This window comes from Moschus berezovskii, chromosome 2, assembly GCF_049115385.1.
Source record: "Moschus berezovskii isolate FMDL1 chromosome 2, NW_MosBer_1.0, whole genome shotgun sequence".
NCBI lineage: Eukaryota > Metazoa > Chordata > Mammalia > Artiodactyla > Moschidae > Moschus > Moschus berezovskii.
In genome coordinates, this window is record NC_142461.1 from 104,641,468 (window position 1) to 104,655,612 (window position 14,145).

Consider the following 14,145-nt stretch of genomic DNA (forward strand, 5'->3'; position numbering starts at 1 on the left):
ATACAGAAAAACTGTCCTTAACAGAAACATGAAACTTCCTATTATAAAATGTTTATGGTATACTTAAGTTCCTTAACCTCTCCCACAGATCCTTAAAATGTCATATTTCTTTAAAAAATTTCTGTTTGGAGGCATTATAGTTATTATTGTTTACTTGTAATAATGCACATGGATCCAAACTGGCTCTGGCAGCTAGGCCATGTGGGGAAAGCCCAAGTCCTAACTTAGCAATGCTCTCTCTGACCAGAAGTGGGCGCTCTACTACACACAGTTATATCAGTTTGCATCATGTTATGCCTTTGCCACACAGTATAACTAGATATAGCACCATGCAATGCCATGAGTTGAGAATGAAAGACTATCTCCAGGGGAGAAAATAAACATCCGAGAAAGGAAAACAAAAGCAAGGGGTTCAAAGCTGGTGAAACTGTTTTTTTTTTTTTTTTTCATTTTGGCTGTAGCTATAATGCCTGAGGGGCTCCAGTTTTGGAAAACAGTAATACATACCATGTTCATGTCAATGCCATTGGTGTAAGTCCATGCGTGCTGGAAATATTCTTCAAGCCGTTGCCTCAGAGGGTTGGGGATTTGGTGAAAGCGAATGAACTCTTTTACTCGCAGCATCTGCATGTGGTACCTGGCAGTTCCCGAGTATAGTCTTTGGATAATTGCAGATACATTCCCGAAAATGCTTGCATACATTAGTGCTGGATTGGATAAAAAACAAAGTTATGGGGGAAAGACTGCACTTGGGGATATTATATCTTGTCAGAATCTCAAAATGCAGATTTTTTTTTTTTAATCTCAATCCATTTGTGAGGGTTTATCCCTGGCCCATGGGGAATAAAGTAGTTAAGTCAGTACTGTTGTAAAGTTTATAATTTTGATGGTAAATCTGGAGAGGAAAAATACCCCAATTCATCATGGATTCTATATTAAAGTAAAAACTCAGACCGTTTACAATATCAACCTGTAACCAATCTAGACTACTGACTAAAGATAAAACATGTTTAGAATCAACATTTTATTTGTAATGTAATAAAAAGAAAGTACGTCATGGGGTTACCACAGATCTGTATTCTGGAAGTGGAGTAAAAGTTTTTAAATTGTGACAACTCTACCTCAGCCTCAGGCCTAACCTTGTAATATTAAAAATTTACTATAAAATTTAAGATTAGACTATTTTGGATTTGCTAAGGAATAATACTTTTTGAATTATTTACTCATTTATTTGGCTGTGCCAGGTCTTCGTTGTAGTATGTGGGATCTTTGTGGCCTGTGGGCTCTAGTTCTCTGACCAGTGATCAAACCCAGGACCCCTGCATTGGGAGCCCAGAGTTTTAGCCACTGGACCACTAGGGGAGTCCCCATAAATTGTTTCAAGGAAATCACAGTTTCCTTAGAGTGCTTCTTTGTATGTAATTTTTAATCTATTAAAATTTATTTTTATACTTTATATATGAGAAATATAGCTTTGGCTTAGACTATGAGAATATAGTTTTATTTTTGCAGAAAAAAATAGAATACTTCTTTGTTCTTTCACCTATGGGAAGAAAAAAACTAACATTCATTACTTAGAATGCCATTTCTAAAGCTTCCTGGGCGAAATATTTATAATTTTAACATAAGCTGTTTAAATATCTTGTCTTTCTTTTTATATTTGTGTTTAGTTTCTAATAATCCTAAAAAAATTCTATATTCTATACAGAAAGTCACATGATGACAATGGCCTACATCTTGCTTTGGGCATATGTCAGACACTTAGAGAGGAGGTAATGGAACTGTAATGTATCAAGCAGGTGGGGGAAAAGAAAAGAAAACAACAACAACAACAACTCCTCGAAGTATTTGTTCAACAATATTCACCCAACATATTTTTTTTCCACAACACATTTTACAAACCATTGCCTATATAAACCACTTGATTATTTTTAAGGTAAATTTTGACCAGATTCAGTCTGTGTTTTAAAATGATTCATCTTCATGGTCATTTGCTTTCTTTTCCATCTTATTTCTGTCTCTTGGTTAGCATGGACCTTATTTACCATAGATGTCCCAAGTAAGAGAATGTCCCAGACAAATGGGTGGTGCTTTATCTATGGAAAGGGAGAAAAACTGGGGAAATCTATAGGAAGGCTGAATTGGGGTTTGTGAAAGACAGCAACTCTCATTAATATAGAAAACCTGTTTAGGTTGTATCTTCCACAGGCGTGAAAAAGAAAAAAAAAAAAAAAACTTGGGCATAATTTGAGTATATGAACAGTTAAGAAGGGAGCTAGCAATACGTGCCTGAAATGGATTGCCACAATTCGAAGATTTATGTGAAAAACATATTTGACTCTGCCTACCTTTAGTGTTGGAAATATTTATGCTTGCTGATAAGTGTCCAAAGTATCTATCATGTTCTCAGGAAATGGTTTGGTACAGATTTTCACTTGATTTAATTAGAGGGCCCATAATCAATGCTAGTTATTTTACTTAAACCACATAATTAAGCAAAGAAGAGTCAGGGAAAACATTCTTATTTTGTTTTTAATAAATACTGTGTTTTTATCTCCATACTGCCATAAAAATGAACCAAACATTAGTTTGATCATAAACAGGTATTTCTACTTATTGATACGACAGCAAACTCTAGATTATAAGTACATAGTTGAATACATGAATAGCATCTATTTCTCTAAGGAAATTCTATGCTAATGACTTTTTAAATTATAATAAAGGCATGCATTTTTTTCTATATTTTTAGGAAGCAAATGGAGCTAAACGCGGTAAGCAAGAGAAAAGCATAAAATGATTCTATTTTGTATACATTATTTAGCTAATGCCCATCAACTGGCATAAAATATGAATCAAAAGCAAGTTGGCAAACCATACAATCATTTCTCTCAACTCAGTATTTTGTTTAGCCTTCCTTAACAGGAAATTCTTTCACCAAAATGGTTTGCTTCACCTTGAGGTACTATACAAATAAAACATGTATAATTTAAAACTTCAGTACGCCACACTCAAAATCTGAGTTCACCAAACTAATGAATTTAGAAAGTGATGTTGCTCAGTCATGTCTGACTCTTTGCGCTCCCATGAACTGCAACCTGCCAGGCTCCTCCGTCCATGGGATTTTCCAGGCAAGACAGGAGTGGGTTGCCATTTCCTTCTCCAGAGGATCTTGCTGACCCAGGGATTGAACCTGGGCCTCCCACATTGTAGGCAGAGTCTTCACCATCTGAGCCTACCAGGGAATCCCAATGAATTTAGGGTCATTGGGTAATAGTTGAAACACACTGAAAAAAGAAATAAAAATGCTTTTCTACCTAGTATACAAATTTAAAAAGATAAATTTTGATGATGTATAATTTAGGTACAACAAAATGAATCTGTTTTAAATGTACAGCTCAGTTAGTTGACAAACGTACACACCCCTGTTAACACAATCAAGATATAGACCATTTTCATCATCCCAGAAGATTCCACTGTGTCCCTTGGCTGCTTGCCCACATTTTCTAGGCTAATTCTAGACAATCACTGAGCTCCTTTATGTCATTACAGATTAGTTTGCATTTCCTAGAGTTTCATATAAATAGAATCATAATGGACATATTCATCTATGTCTGACTTCTTTTTCAGTCATATTAGTTTTGAAATTCTGTTTTGTATGTGTAAGCAATTTGTTCTTTGTTTTTTTTCTAATCATGAGTAGATTTGCATCACATGGTTCTGCCAAGTTCATTTATCTCTTCTGTTGATGAAATCTCACCGTTTCTAGTTTTTGGTTATTATGAATATAACTGTTATGAACATTTGTGTACAAGTCTTTGTGTGGGCATACATTTTCATTTCCCTTTGAAAGAATTAGAAATAGAATTGCTGATCTGTGCGGAATGTTTGGACCTCCCTGGTGGCTTAGTGGTAAAGAATCTGCCTGCCAGTGCAGGAGACTAGGGTTTGATCCCTGGGTCGGGAAGACCCCAGGAGAAGGTAATGGCAACCCACTCCAGTATTCTTGCCTGGGAAATCCCATGGACAGAGAAGCCTGGGGAGATACAGTCACTGGGGTTGCAAAGAGTTGGACCTGGTTTAGCCACTGAGCACACATATTGGTGGTTATGTTTAAGGAACTGCCAAGCTATTTCCCAAATTTGGTGTGATTTTACATTCTCACCAGCAATATTTGAGAATACCAGCTGTTCTACAACCTTCCGAACATTTGGTGTTGTCTTATTTTAACCATCATAGAGCATTAATTGCATTTCCGTGACAGCTAATAATATCTCTCCATGTATTTATTGGCCATTGACATATCTTCTTTTGTGAAATATCTGTTTAAAACTTTTTCTCATTTTTTTAACTTGAGTTGTCTTCTTATGATGGAATTGTAAGAATTCTTGATATATTCTAAACGGAAGTCTTTTTCTAGATCTAAGTATTGAGAGTATTTTTTTCTAGTCTATCATTTGCTTGTTCCTCTTAACAGTGTCCTTTGGAAAGTTGAAGTTACTAATTTTGATGAAATCCAAATGTTTACATACTTTGTTTAGTTTTCTGATATTTAAAAAAGAAGTTATAGGAGTATTGTAAGGTTTCAGTTTCTCCATATGGTTAGAAGCAGAAATCCAGTTACTTTGTTTTACACATTATAAAAACAATAAATTCTCCTAAGATGTTTGTCAAGGAGGTCAGAGATGAAATACATTTGCCTTTATATACTGGTTTATAGGTTTTTAAAAATAAAATGTGTATATTATATCTATAATATTTGAATAAAGATATGTTATATATTAATATCAGAACAAATAGATATAAATATGTGATCTTAACTTATATTCTCACTTATTTAATTCCACTTATACTTTTATTTTTCATTTTGAATTGTGTATATTTTTAAAAAGAATTCTATGGTTACTATTCTCTGTACACATTCAGCAGCAAAATTGGTGACTGTCTTTGCAAAAGAAGTTTTTAAAAATGTATCTATAGGTATCTGAGTTATTTGAATTTAATTAGATGATAGCCTTTAATTTTTAATTTTTAGTTTCCTTGAAATGTATTGCTGCAAAAGGGATTGCAGAATACTTTGTTTGGCTTAAAATTTTTATTTTAGAATGAAGATTAGTTTTAAAGAAGCTTTGGGAAAAAGAGTTCAACTTGATAACTGACTGTAACAATGTTAACTTGCAGTAGTATACATACAATATTTTACATTTATATTTTGATATTATATTTTATTTTTAGGTTTAATCAAACCACTCATATAATTGAGGGGTATGTACTTAGTATAAAAATAGAACTAAATACAGAAAATTAAATCATTTCTTAATACAGTTGGGTCTAAATGAAAATATCATGTGTAGATAAACACAAATACATTAAATGGCTATGAAAATTTCAAGGCATGCTTATTATTGCTAAGTTTCCAATCTTATTTTACCTTTTATGGCATAATAGCTCATGATCCAATTCTCTAAGAATATGTATAAATTTTTTTCCTGTGTGATGCTAAGCTTTACATAATCCCATTTTGATTAAGTCTTGTAGAAGCAAGTCTGTTATTCAAATAAAAGATATTATGTGGGATATGGATATATCTTAGTCAACCCGATTAACTAGAGTGTTTTTTCTTAAAAGAATTCCACTGCAGGAAACAAATATTCTTCCTAAACAATCAATAGAAATAGCATAATGTCACATTCAAAAAGGCAAAAATACAGGAAGGAAGGAAGGGAAGTAGAGAGGGAGGGAGGAAGAAAAGAAAGAAAAAAGAAAGGGAAAAGACACAAAGCAAGGAAGAAGAAAAACTGACAGTAATTTCCTGATTTAAGGATTGGATGTTGGGACAGATGAGCCTGGCTGGCTACAGTCCATGTTGTCACAAGCGACTAAACCACCATCACCACAGAGCAAGTAAAGAACTGAGTTCTCTAATTTAAAATAATTTACATGATAAATAGTACCATGCATTTCACTTAATCCTCACAAGAGGTAAGGATTCCTATGGGGTGAAGATGTTAAACTTCAGTGCTCTTAAAAAGGGCTTCCCACGTGGCGCTAGTAGTATCAAACCCCCAGGCCAATGCGGGTTAGAAAGTTCGATCTCTGGGTGGGGAAGATCCCCTGGAGAAGGGACTAGCAATCCACTCCAGTATTCTTGCCTGGAGAATCCCATGGACAGAGGAGCCTGGCGGGCTACAGTTCATAGTGTCACACAGAGCCGGACATGGACTGAAGCAACTTAGCATGGCACAGCTCTTAAAAAATTCTTCCTTGCAAATTCAGTTTCAAGATTCAGGTCCTGCTTTCTTTTAAAAAGAGCATATATATATATATATATTTCTATATCTGTGTATAAATAATTTAAAAGATACTTTTTTTCTTTTCTTTGTTACCAATGCCACTAAAATTGATAGCCACTATAAAGTATTTACTAGCAGTTGCAATCACAGAATGGTTGGGGCTGTGTTTTGCTGTAAGATTCAGTTTCTCTGGAATGAATTTTTCTATTTTTTCCAGCGGGCTCCACTTCCATTTCCTTCTGAATGTAATTCAGCTTTTTGGTTTGTAGCAAGACTTAGCCTGAATTTTCAGAATATTTTAAGTTATTTAAATATAATGTTATTTGCCTATACAATCTTACTAAAATATAAACACAAGGCATACATATGAAAAGTAAATTTTAAATACTTCGGAGAAGGCAATGGCAAGCCACTCCAGTACTCTTGCCTAGAAAATCCCATGGATGGAGCAGCCTGGTAGGCTGCAGTCCGTATTTTAAATACAGTGAACCCTAAACTATTTGAATCAATAAACAATATACTAATATGAATCTATTTAAGTTTCATAAATAAAGCTTACCTAGCACATTTTACTACTGAATATATTAACACTCAAAAAAATTGACTCTCTGGATCTATTTTCAAATTTGTATGCAATCTAAGGATGATGCTCTTTTTCAAACTTTAAAAATCCATCATGCTTTTTTGTCAGTTGCTGCCTGGTATAAACAAGGTTATTTTTAGTGGTTCCAAAGTGTGATTTTTTAAAATAAATATTAAAATATATTTAGTTTTACACAGTTTTTTTTCTTATTCTAAAGACTATAACTTATAAATGATGCTCACTTAATTACCCATTATAAGGTAAAGGGCAATCACTTAGTAGGGTGATTTTACATATCTATATCTATCTACCAATGTCTGTATATGTAGTTATATAATGTAAAAGAGTCCTTCCTATTCTAGTCTGGTCTCAGCTTGAAATATTACAGAACAGAACCATTAGTAATAAATTACAGATACATTTTTGCATCAGTAAAAGTGGACTTCAAGTCTCAATTCCTGAATCCCAAGGACGATGTCACTCTAGTTTTATGCTCATAGTTTCCTGAGGTCATGCAAGATCTTTGGTGTCTCCCCTCACAGAGAGAATCAGATTTGATAAAATAAAATACCCATATATTTAATCCCATTATCTCTACAATTTTCTATAATTTTTTCTTTGCCTTCTTCTAAATGTCTCAGAGACCTTGATTTTGTACTATTATTTTATCCTAATAGATAACAAAAGAGAAATCTACTTACAGCCAATCAACATAACACAAATCGAAAAGATTTTCTCCGAATTGGTGTTAGGAGACACATTCCCAAATCCCACACTCGTTAAACTGCTGAAGGTAAAATAAAGTGCTGTGACGTATTTATCTTTAATGGATGGTCCAGAACTTGAGTCACTGTCATTGTAACGTTTCCCAATTTGTTGTCCTAAGGAATCCAACCAGCCGATTTTGTCAGTCAGGTAGGGCCTTTCTACATTCCCAATGGCATACCAAATGCAAGCCAGCCAGTGAGCAATCAGGGCGAATATGCACATTAAGAGCATTAGAACTGCAGCCCCATATTCTGAGTATCGATCAAGTTTTCGGGCCACTCTCACAAGACGAAGGAGTCGAGCTGTCTTCAAAAGACCAATTAATGTTGTTGTCTGTGGAAATAAATGTGCATGATCAGAAACAGTTGGTAAACAATTCAGTGTGTGTTCCTGTGTAGCAAAGTAAGTAGAAATAGGTTACAAAAATATAACTGCATATTTGAATTAAACATCAAGGTTAGTTTTTTAATTTTTTTTGACATTTGTTTTGGAAAATACTTTGAAAGTGTATGGTACATTAATTCAGTATCTTGGCATGTAATACTTTTGGGACAGAGACCATGCTTTGTTTCGCACTTTAACCATTTGCCTGGCACACAATGGGTACTCAGTAAATCATTGATTCACTGACAAACATCCCAGTGTATTACTGCTGGGCCTAGCAAGCGGGATTATAATGTTGAGCAAATGGACCTGGTCATTTTTATAGTAGAAAAAGATATTTATTTATTAGACAAAGTGTCACTTTTTATAAAGAGAAACAAGGGTCACTGTCTATTGAGGAGATAAAAATATTTTTAAAACAAATAATAAGATCATTTCAGAGAGTGAAAAGTGTGACAATGATAATAAAAACAGAGAGATATGATAGAGGGTGTTCAGGAGCTTGGGTTGGGATGAGAACCATTTTAGAAAGGAAGGCCAAAGAGAATCTTGCTGACAAGCTGACATTAGAGTTTAGAAGGGTTTCAATGAGGAGCTAGTAAAGCAGATAACTGGGAAACTTATTGGATGATTGCATGCATGCATTAAGTACTATATTTAGATTCAGTTTTTCCTTTTTAAATGTGTTGAATCAATAAATTGTTTCTTGATATCCCAACAATATTATATATTTTGCTTTGGGATGTGATATGTGTAACTAATTGCATGTCTATTATTGACCAGGTATCTAAAGATAGGACACTTCTAAATAATAACAGGATACTTAATTGGTTGTTTGGATTTGAAATCTGATGGGGTCGCAGAGAGTTGGACACGACTGAGCGACTGAACTGAACTGAACTGAACTGAAAAGTACAAATTGCAAGTTCATTTCTTAGGTTTCCTAAATAATGTCAACTATAAGTACTATTAATTCACAGGGTATATAATTATTCCATGTTACATGGTATTTACCAATCAATTATTGAGTCATTTTATGTGTTCATTGTTGGTGTTTATTTCTCCAAGTACATCATCTTTGTTAAGAACACATATTTTAATTAAAGAAATAGCATGTGGCAGAACTATCACCCTATATCTTCATATTGATTTGGTGAGAAAAGGGCTCTAAATATCAAGAAAATACTTTCATAAACATTCTAAAATCAGGGTTACAGTTTTTTTTTTTCCTTATGATAGAGTGGTCACAAGGGAAGGAAAGATTTCTGTCTCCCCCGAATTCTTTTCAGTTAGTATTTGAATCTTCTAGAAAGAAATTTGTGTAGTTGTGACGGTCTTGTTACAATTTGGATTCTGGTCATTTCTCACTTAGGAATGGGAGGAGAGGTGAGTCTTCTCTGTTCCCAAAACTGAGTTATTATCTTTTAGGGCGTAGTAAGGGAAACAGTGTTTTTTCAACACGAATTTAAAATTATTTCTCTTCAGTGAATGAATGGTGAATTTGAATGAGTATGAGGTGGGTTCCTGGGAGAAAAGACAATTTTCTACTATTTGTATTATCAAAGTTTCAGTGTAGCAGTTATGAGTTAGAACTTTGGAACAAACTTAGGTTTGAAATTCTGCTTCCATAACAGTGTGTCACCACAGACAATTTACTTATTTAATCTTTAAGCGTCAATTTCTTCTTTGTAAATGGCCATAATAATGCCTTCTTCTAGCATTGTAGGTAATACCCAGTACATTGTAGTTGTGTTTTTATTTTGATATCTCATATACTTTTGTTTCCATCACTAAGCGGTAACTTTGTATTGTAAAATGGTTTGTTAGAGCTACATATTTCCCAAACTTGTTACTCTGATATCAGGAATTTCGAATGGAAGCTTTTGAACACTGGTCTTTGAGCGCCCCTGGGAAACTGCAGGGATTTTTAAAGACAAGACTATCATCTAAATGCACTGACTGCTCAGACTCTAACAGAAATCAACCTGTTTCAGTGTAACTCCATTTCTACACTTCAGAGCTTAAGTTTGCACATTTATTTTCCCTCCAGTTTTGATTCTTATTTACTTCTGTGGAGAAATCAGAAATATTTGAGGGTTATTGTTCAAAACTGCTTTTTTTTTGGGAGCAATTTCTGAAACTCAAACGAAATATAATGAAATTTGTATAGGTATTTTGTTAATAAAGTGAAATGCTTCAGAATAAATGAGCTGTTTTAACAACATATTGTGATAAAAAGTACTAACAACTCTTTTGGCTACAAAGATGGTAGAGCGAAATGATGTTATGAAAAGGAAAGGAATCACATCTGCTGTATATGCCACTTCCTTTTTGCCCTCCTCTCAAAAGAAACCTCTGGTGTTTCTTCTAAATTATGTCAAAATGAGGTGAAATCTAGATGACAGTAAGTTTCCTGAGAAGGTAAATAAATATAATAACACACAAGTGACATATTTTCTGTACCAGAAAAGCTGAAAAAGTAAGGTACATGATAAAGTCCCAAAGGAGCTGACACAAAGGGACTGCAGAAGGAGGAGGAGAAGAGGGAGGGGAAGAGGGAAAGTGTTGGGGGTAGAGAGTACTTTCAGTTGCATCTTAAGGGTGACAGAGTATTGATTCAACAGTCAAAGCCATTCTCTCTTGATTCTATAACTTGTACCAAGTAACAGATGACTTTTCTGTGGTTATCAGAATGCCTGGGCATTCTTCCTTAGTTACAGCTGTGTACAGCACACCTTGTAGATGACTCTTAGGCTAGCAATAACTCTTTTTTCTTTCTTTAAATATCTCTTTAAAGATTTAAGGTGTTCCACCCCAGATAATACAATCAAGAGAAGTGACTGCACCAAAATCTCAGAAAAAATGGGCAAAAAAAAAAAAAAAAGATCAATCTCTTCTTTCTGATTTGTCAGGCTATTAGTTTTCATTGTTTAGTTCAATGAACTATCTTTGTATTATCTGCAAGTCAAAAATGGGACCAACAATTATCTTATAATTGGTAGTTTGGGGCTGATTAGAATATTTCCAGAATTCATAGTTATCTCACAGTATATGTAAGTTCATGTAATACCCAGACATACTATGAAAATCTACCTTAGTGGGTGTTTTTTCAACTTTTGAAAATAGAAATAAAACTATCTTGAAACTAATGACAAGAACTTTTAAAACAGTAGAGGTAAAGAAGTTTCTCTTAGGTGGTATTTCTTGAATTTTTCACTGGTTTTAGAAAAATATTCTTTGTTTATTGTTACTTTTGGTAGAGAGTGAAAAGCATATAAAAGCTCACTAGAGGTAAGAGTAATCATTATGATGTAATATAAAGACAGAAAGACAATAAATAAGATCTAGAAAGAGGTGAACTGTTTTGCAGTAGGTCAAAGCAAGGTCCATTGTTTTCCAGTACTGTCTATTAATATATAGCAAAAGAGATATAATAAACTTTAATAAGTCAATTTTCCACCTCAACAGTACCTATGCCAGTTCAGAATTCAACTCCTTTACCCTGACTGAACGACATCTCAAACTCTTTTTGCCTGAATACCACAGTAAAAACGACCATCTTAAGACTTACATCACAATTTTTTAAAAATGTAAAATGATTCTTTCCCTGGAAATTTAATTTCTCAAATTTCTGAGTAGCTGATGAATATCATCCAATTTCAGTTTTTTAAAAAATGTACCCACATCCATAGTTTATTAAAGCCCCAGATACTTTTTTTTTTAACATTGAGGTAAAAGCTACTTTCCCTTATTAAGTACAACTTTCTTAATGGAATTTTATATTAAGAATATATACTTTAAACATCTACAATTTTGTCAATATGTTAGCTAACAGGCCCAGACTAAAAAAAAACTATGAGATTTTTTTCTACTAGATATTTTACAGTAGTTCAGGCATTCTCTCTTAATGTAAACAGAATTATTTTTGAAGAAAAGCAATGTTTTTTTTTAAAAATTAAAATAGGTGAAGTATTTAACAACTCTCTACTTATGAATAAGTCTGGCTACAGTTAAACTGAGAAAGCATCATCAATAGGAGGAAATCTCATGATTGAGAATTTTTCAAAACAATTTTAAAAAATAATTCTCTTTAGTAAGCATTTTAAAAAATCTTACATTTAAAATACTTTATTTCAGGGTTTAATCTCTACAATCCTTGCCTATCGTAAGTAGATAGAATTTTTCTTTTATGAATGAGAAAATGTAAATATGTGATCTTTGGTTCTGGCTGCTGGCTGTTAGATGAATGTCACTGAAACTTTCTACTTAATCCATCATTCTGTCCTGTTTATCAAGTGATGTATATTTTTAGTCGTACAGTTGTGTCCAATTCTTTATAACCCTTGGACTGTAGCCCACCAGGCTCCCCTGTCCATGGGATTCTACAGGCAAGAACACTGGAGTGGGTTGCTATTTCCTCCTCCAGGGGATCTTCCTGACCCAGGGACTGAATCTGAGTCTCGTGCATTATAGGCGGATTCTTTACCTGCATAATCTGGGAAGCATAATATTTGGTTTCAAATGGGAAAAGGGGGTTCCTGGTGGTTCAGATGGTAAAGAATCTGCCTGCAATGCAGGAGACCTGTGTATGATCCCTGGGTTGGGAAAATTCCCTGAGAAGGAACTGGCAACCCACTCCAGTACTCTTGCCTGGAGAATTCCATGGACAGAGGAGCCTGGTGGGCTACAGTCAATGGGATCCCAAAGAGTTGGACATGACTAAGCGACCAGCACACACAATGAGGAAAGGGAACACTTAATGAGTAATAAATTTCATAATTCCACACTCATGTTTTGTTTAAGATTTCATTTCTATTCCCTTTAAGTTCTAGTACTTGCAAACATCATTCAATAAATTGCCCAATAAAACACAATAATACTGAAACTAAGCTTTATTTTTTTTGTTCAGCTTGAGTCATATTATTTTAATATCTCTAAAACACATTCACTAATACAATCAAAGAGCTGTATTTTGAGTGTGTAAAAACTCATGGGGGGGGCACCTAGCTTAGCCTTTCCTCATTGATACCAAACCTCATAAATTTCTCAACAAACAGGCTTTTAAAGAGAACATTTTACAATCTTTAACATATTTAACATCCTTTACTCTCGAGATACTTATATTTTTATTTTGTTTTAAAATTAACATTCTATTTTGCTGCATTTTGAACTTACTTTCTCTTTAGTTATCGTAAACTGATCAGAAAACTGATCATCAAATGATTCTAAATAGTAGGAGGCAAATGCTGCAGTAAATAAACAATTATGCATATTATGTTATATTTTTATATTTGGAATTTGGCTTGTTCTGGAAACATTTAAGAAAAACTTATTTTGTCTTCAGCAAACTTTAGTTAGTGAATGGATAAGTGAAGAACTTAATGCAAAATTTATTGATGGAATACTCTTAGTATTCCTTAGTTCAAGAATTATTCCATTGTAGATTCTTTGTCTCTTAATTGTCATGCCACAGACTTTTAGAAACATGACCAGTAACCTCAAATACAATCAGTTGAAACTTCTGCCTTAATTCCTAAAAACTACCTAATGAGAGACATAGTTACTTTATGTTTAGACACATATAAACATGCAGGCCTGCAAAATGTTCATTGTTATTTCAATTTGAACGTGAGGATGTCTAATGTTTTAGAAATTCATTTCAAACAAACTGATGACAACTACTGTAAAGGTCGGGTTCAGAAAGAATACTGACAAAATGATCAAAGTTTCTATAACAGAGGCTTGCTTTGCTTTCCCTTGTAACCATTCCATGATTTATCTATCACACTAATGAAGCAACATATCAAAGTGAGCAGAAACTCCTCCTCTCTATTAAAACTACCTGTCAAAAGGCCTTGCCTGCATTCAGAATTCACGAAAAATAACAGTGAAGTGTGAAAGGGGAGAGGTCAATTAATTAATCAAAATACTACTACAAATTTTCAGGGGAGTAAGAGTTTAATGAAGCATGTAACTAAACAGAGAATTCTAGAGTCTAACTATTAACATCTGTGATATAACATTTAACACAGAGAAGTAAACTATGGAAACATTTGAAGCAGATAATGAAAAGTTGACTTTTTGGAGACAACCAATAATATTGTTGTTGAAATAACTCCA

The 14,145-nt window shown here is 33.8% G+C and overlaps 1 protein-coding gene across 4 annotated transcripts in view; it reads right to left on the reverse strand.

The window, feature by feature from the left end:
- The window catches only part of KCNH7 (potassium voltage-gated channel subfamily H member 7), a 551,616-nt gene that overhangs the window by 48,209 nt on the left and 489,262 nt on the right, over window positions 1–14,145 (reverse strand). For all 4 annotated transcript variants that reach the window (XM_088829781.1, XM_088829779.1, XM_088829780.1 and 1 more), the window contains 2 exons: window positions 7,575–7,974; window positions 508–707 (listed from right to left, as the gene is read on the reverse strand). In XM_088829781.1, the coding sequence (XP_088685907.1) occupies window positions 508–707; window positions 7,575–7,974 (600 nt within the window). The remainder of the gene's footprint in view (window positions 1–507; window positions 708–7,574; window positions 7,975–14,145) is intronic.